The sequence below is a fragment of the Opisthorchis viverrini genome (genome assembly GCF_000715545.1).
Source record: "Opisthorchis viverrini unplaced genomic scaffold opera_v5_502, whole genome shotgun sequence".
Lineage (NCBI taxonomy): Eukaryota > Metazoa > Platyhelminthes > Trematoda > Opisthorchiida > Opisthorchiidae > Opisthorchis > Opisthorchis viverrini.
Window position 1 is genome coordinate 254,307 of NW_008752166.1, and position 6,734 is coordinate 261,040.

Sequence of the window (6,734 nt, forward strand, 5' to 3'; positions counted from 1 at the left end):
TATCTTTGTGCTGCACTTTATGATTTGGTCTGATGACAGGGTTCGAAGTTGTGTGGTCCAAACTACGTGCAAGACAACCGCGCTCAAATTATGCGACGACCTTGGAGAATCAGTACTGGAGATCAACACTTTTTTGCACTCTTCGCACTAATCTATACAGGTGTTCTACTGTTGTCCCTTCACTTTTCCTCTTCTGCTCCCATTCAAGGGGTTTTCCTGGAAAGACTAGTTTCAGCTGGCTTTGTGATTCTGTCTCACATTCTTGTTGATTTATGCTCGTACCCGTGTGCAAGAGTTGGATAATCAAGGGTCCGGTAGAGGAGCAGTAAACTTGTTAATTGACTGCGTAGTACGGATCGCAGAAAGATTAATCTTGAATATGAAAATCCATTTCGGTCAAGCTATATATTGTGATGATGTTTACCATGGGAAGATACTTGTATGGCATCAAAGAACACCAACTATGATTCCGGATACTGCGAATTTGTGCTTTTTTCCACATCGTGCCACTAATTAATCAAGGAACAGCCGGGTCACCGCCATTGGACAGTCACTTGTGATTTTTGTGAGATGTGTCCTCACATTGTCATGGATTTGTAATCCAAGAGCCATATGTTTCAATGTTTCTAATGCCGAGGATCTCGATGAACTTCCAAGACAAACCTGGGGCCCAAATATAGATCGAGGGGTCTGTTCTATAGGACAGGTTGGTGTTTTCCGCGACCCACACCGAATTTCAGTTCGTCCTACTGTCCAACGTTTGCTGTCACCCCTGGCTTTTCAAGTATTCCTTCTAGACAGAATAGCCAGGAACTGATCCCCCAAGATTAAGGAACAATAAGGTGTTATCGCAGCGCGTTTGTTCAGGATTTCCATGTCCCTACGACGGATAACGAGAATCCGTGTATGCCAGATCGATCAAAATTACAAGACAGCTCATCAATGGATGAGATGATCCTAAGGACACTACAAGGTCCCCCAAGAATCACTGGATCTATGAATACCATGCACGTCGACCCTTAACTAAGGTTTAGCTCAAGGTCCCCCAAGAATCACTGGATCTATGAGTACCATGCACACCGACCCTAAGGTTTAGCTGTTGACCGAATCAGTGAAGTGCTTATCCTATTGTCACATACTCGGTCAGCTCACCTATGCCAGCTTTTTAGGACATTTTTGCGTCCCTTCAGCGCCCTCCCCACAAAAAATCAAGTAGAAGGCCACCTTGGTTACGCGTGCTGCGAATTTTTGTATTCTACGTTCAATTGTGGTGGAGAAGATAAGGGAAGGGCATCGTGTATGAATGGATGGAGAGAGCAGTAAGCATGATACTAGGAAAGAGATAACGAACTAAACGACGCAGCTTCAAAGTCTTTGAAAGTACCCATTTCAGTGTTCTTCCACTTAGGATACATTTCACAGATTCCAAAATATCTACTCAACACTGGTGTGAAATCCCTTTGTTTTGTGATATTTCCCATTGCCGATGTGATTTCGGGCATCCAAATTGGCCAGCCATGGAAAATGCGGTGTTCTTTACTTCCTCGAATCGTGTCACGAAATGTGTCACTTTCTACGACTAACTTCGGTTAATTCTGATCGCAATATACTTTGGCAGCAAACTGACGGCGTGGCGTCTATCGGCACATAATTCACTTGTGGCCTCTTTTGGTGAAAAGACCAACAACCAAATTGGACTACCGCTAAGGAGACAACGTGAGCGAGATTGACGACGAGAAACGCCGAAGTCGAGCGAATAGCAGTTTGGGAGTTCCGATGTAGACGTGTATGGTGACATGGTCGCCGAGAGGGAATGTAAGATTCAGTCGAACGAATACGCATAGACCGTAATCCAGCGTCCTAGCAAGCAGCATAACACAAAGAAAAGGAACGGCGTCAACATTAATTAATTTCCAGGTGGCAGCTCTGTCCATATTCAAACAAACCACTTGGTTACTCGCAGCAAACAGCTAGCGAGAAAAATCACACAAGTAGAGCTGAGTACATAAGCCAACAGCGATAGCAGGCACATGTCCACACGGCATGTTTACTCACAGCCTACTTTCTAACAAATTTGTGATAGAATGTCATTGATTTATCGTAAGTTTGATTCCGATTCTGCTGTTTACCATCTACAAAAGCTCATGTAACGAAACTCACACACACAACTATTTGTCCGTTCTTTCTTAACTTTGGGATGTACTCTTTCTAATATAGTTCAAGACCACGGATATGAGGCTAGGACTCGTTTACTCGTTTTGGTACGGAAGAGTGGGCGAATTTGGTTAAGTTCGGATGACGAATGGCTTCTGTATTGAGCGATGTATGGATAACAACTTTCAAAACGACTGAAACTGAGGTTCAATGAGCGTTAAAGAAATTCATTCGCGAACCATGACCGGGTAAGAATGAAAGGTGCATTACAAATGCCACTGACAGATGTAAGATGGCAAGGGCACCGACAAATAGTTACCAAGTTTACTACTTTCAAACTCAAGTAGTGCGAAATCCAAGCATGCATTTCGCAAGGGATGAGGAGCGGTAGCAGAGTAAAGCCCACAGTGATCTTTAAGCACTCCCAACATCCTTCAGACATTCGGGCTCGGGGATCTGGTCTCAGAAGACAGTCCCTACATAGGAATACCGCTCCCCGTTATTTTTGCATTTTCAGACAGAAAACCACCCACGAGATGACGTTCACCAAAAACTAGCTTGCATAAGCGCGATGGCTTTCGTTGTGATGACAACAGCCAAGGAATGAACAGTACCAACCTGAAGAAAGTGCCTATCAGAACTGTTGGGAAACATGTAATGCCTCTTTAGTCGACGTACAGTTTATATCTGGACAGAGCATTAGCTGATTTTAAACGCACATTTATTGGCTGGCTACCGCAGGTCACATGACGATTTCAAATCCATTCAAATGCAAGTCAAGTCAGTACGAGATGAGACGAAAACTCACACCGACATCAGAACGCACCATCGATCCAGCCCAGCCACGTCTGAAACTGAAAATAAGACTTGTTTCGCACGAGTGTGAACTGACGGGCACATCTGCATCGCATGTATACTACAAATCCTACTGCAACTTGTTAGGCACTTCTGATGCGAAGTCTTGAAGAACGCGACGCTAAACGCATCCCAAAGTGTAACCTGCTTCAGGCCAGTTAAACGCAGCTCACGGTACTCATCACGAACCCCACACTTCGTGACAAGTGGGGCTTTGCATTCCCACTCCCATTTTGCACGAAAACTGGTGCAGCGGACCACACAGTCCCTTGATATCGATCAGGGAACACATAAGAATGGATGTCCGTTAGTCGATATATTCTAACAAAAGATCATAAGTTTGTACGTGAGAAGCAAAATGGGAAGTACGAAAGCCCTTCCTGTAGCTAGACGACAGTACTCTATAACCTATTGTGAAAGTCACGTCGGTGGTCCCCGACCAATTGTCTATCAGGCAGACATCTGGCGAATCACACGTGAAGTTCGACTGTTCTAGCATGACTGCAGCAGCATTCTTGGAGCATCCAAGTGGGGAAATTCAATTCGTGGGCGCGTCTTCGTTGTCCTTCTCATGTCAACATGCAGACGCATTGCCCATGTCCGATGTAACGAGATTGCGCATAATGCCTAAGAGGGCTAGAACAACTGAAAAGATATGCACAACTTATAGGTCGTGACAGCTTTCCCCAGGAACGCCCGTTGAACGTAGGACTACCGGTGAAAGGAAGAAGGCCTTACCTGCGGAGTTATTTATTAGAAAACGCTAACTGAACAGTTACAGACTATTGGACAGGGAAGCTAAACTCTCATACGCATCTTGTTTACAAAACTGAATATCCATCTCCTCCTTGAACGTGTCTTCCTGAACTTTCCTGGATATTCAATGACTATTACTCAAATACAAGCGAATTCTACAAAGCGACTTCAGAAACTCCGTAACAGATCTTACTTTTCAAGAGACGCGAAGCTGATTTACGAGAAAACACACTACTCGCATACCTCATCAGTAGTATCCACCAGTACACCGGTAACTCTTCTAGGTTAATCGAGTTGACCAGAAGCAACAACGAATACTGGGAAGATGAGATCAGCAAATATGTGAACAAACCGTCTGGCTGGAATTACAAAACTGAGCAACTGGGGAACGGGTGTTTATGCTTAATCCCTTTTGGTGTATCACATCAAGTCGTGAAGGGCACAAGATAACGAAACAGTGAAGAAAACAACTCTGAGTTCCCTCAGGTCAGGGAGCTGAGATTCCATTTGGTCAAATTACCCGCATGAAATAGCAATTTGGTGCGGTTCCGTGATTCATGAAGACTTGCAACCGCTGTAGGACTTATGAGACTTCTCGTCACAATGGTTCCTACTTCCTCAGCACGCACACCATTACTACGGTTCCCGGATGGCTGGCGACTACACGGCGCATTCTATGCTAACGGTGTCGGCAGTGTACTTGGCCACTCGGTAGCACTACGAAGCAAAGAAGATCGAATTTTCGTCTCTGTTCCACGGGTCCTTGTATATTCGTGAGGCAATGAAAAAGTTCGTTTTGGAGAAAATCGTAACACAATTTACAAACAGCGATTGCCGAGCTCAGAATTTTGGTCCACTGGAACGAAAAGTTCAGTTGGAGGACCAAACTGTCCATTCGCACGTTTACTTAAATCCAATTTGAAAGAACTGTAGTTCAACTCAGTAACCCAAAGACTGACAAAAACCAAACATATCGATAATACAGTCATGTGGCTGCGCGGTAAAACCGGACTAGGAATAACTCGTAATTTGTGTAACTAAGTTCACTGGAATGAATACGAAGATAATTCGTACAGAGGAAGAATCGATAAGGTCTCTCGGTCACGACCAAATTATTCGTTCGACAAACAGAGGTGAAGTAAGCGGCGAACAGATAACAAAGTATCGATACACGGGAGAGGGGGGATTTAGGAGACTATTGGTACGGAGAATGGATAGAAGATTATGAGAACGAAAATGCGTGAATAGGGCCGAGAACGACCGAGAGATAATGATGATAAAAAGAGTTACATCGGAAAGTCAAAGGAGGTAGGAAATTGGAGAAGGGTAGGTATGTATGGATACAACAAAAAGCTGCAGTGAGGGCGTCAAAGACTCGGGGACAGCAAATGGTCTCTGGACAGACGAACCGGAAAACAACTGTTCGCAGTCACGATTATGCATTGGTTGATGCAATAGATATATACGCAACGCATCGTTGCACAACAGTAAACAGATGATCACAACATAGATCCTGAGGAGATATTGGCCTACGAAATAGTCCAAGCTCCATGAAAGCCCAATTTCAGGCAAACTGAAGGATATCAAAGGTTAACACGCCGCTTAACCCCACCGTCGGTGATCAACTGCACCACACGGCTTTCGGGCCAGTCAAGCCACACGGATATGGAATCGGAGCAGACCTCATCGGCGGGGTTGCTTTTGCTTCCCATCTCAGATTTGGCAACTTGTTTCGAAGGTGGGGGGAGTAGTGGTGGCACGGGATGGATCGAAACGGATTTGACTTGCTGACCACCCATTCCGAAGAAACCGGCGGTTTGAAGCTATAAGTGGCAGAAAAAAGGAGACGGATGTATACAAACACAGCGCGAACTCTCTCTCTCTCTGTGTGTGTCTGTACAGGTACAAATAATTATCCAAAAACGATAACTTGCCTGCCATATACGTAGCACACTCTCAGTCAACGAATAGGTGGCAACTAAGCGTCCGTCAGATTGAAAGCGAACAGCAGTGACTGGACCCTTGTGACCGGTCGTGATCTAGATGGGGTAAAAAGATGACAAATCAAGGTAGACTCTATTTAATGTGACCATAGAGAGCAAACAGATTTGTCGCTGTAAATACTTGGTTCCAGAACATAGCCTAACTTGCGGACTAGAAAAAAACGTTCAGCTGAAGCACCCCTTCGGTGCTTAACTGCCAAGCCACCAGAACGAAGCACGAGGGCTGAGATACTGTCAGGTTGCCCAAGCCTAGACAACGGAAGTCGAGAGGCAGGGGTCGGGTTCGGACCACGGACGTTCCGGTAGTAAATTCAGGCTCTAACAACTTGGGCCATCTCACCTCCAGACTAGAGTGAAGATAGAGCAGCTACGACGTGAAAAAAATGACCGTGGTTCCAGGGTATTCCATTTTCTCCTAATATCAGATAAGAGTCACATCAATCTTGCATATCGATTGCGACTCAACGGCAGTCACGTTGCGGCTGTTGTCTGCTCAGTGTACGCTAGAATCGAACGTTTGATTCAACACGAAGAGACGAAATAAGCCTCATCAGAACAGTATAACTGGACGAGGGAGTGAAGCGCATCATCGTGTCATCGCGAAGATCTATTTGGACAAGGAATAGATGGAAACTCTAAACTCCCTCACGACGCCCTTTTAATGTTTTATCCGCAGGTGGGATTCACCGAGAGTAGACTTATAAAATAATGCCGAATATGACTCAATGTTAGCTGCCATTAAACTCGATGAACAACTGTGGCACCTTCTAGAATGCGGTATGGTGCTCATGAAAACCAGAGTAGCTTTCTGATGCAAGAGATAACAGCAGGGATGCTGCACAACAGAGACCAGGTTCTTGAATGCGTAACTTCTAGTTTCTCGGTTTCTCTGCCACACATATGACAGCATTTAGACAAACAAAGACAACAAATGGAAGCAGGAACGATTCGCAAACAATACATTGT

At 44.9% G+C, this 6,734-nt stretch overlaps 1 protein-coding gene across 1 annotated transcript; it reads right to left on the reverse strand.

The window, feature by feature from the left end:
• Positions 1 to 5,348: 5,348 nt before the first annotated feature.
• Positions 5,349 to 5,564, reverse strand: T265_11480 (hypothetical protein; the record flags this gene model as incomplete). The annotated part of the gene is made up of 1 exon (XM_009178147.1): positions 5,349 to 5,564. The coding sequence occupies one exon, from the start codon at positions 5,562 to 5,564 to the stop codon at positions 5,349 to 5,351; it is 216 nt and encodes a 71-aa protein (XP_009176411.1).
• Positions 5,565 to 6,734: the final 1,170 nt, after the last annotated feature.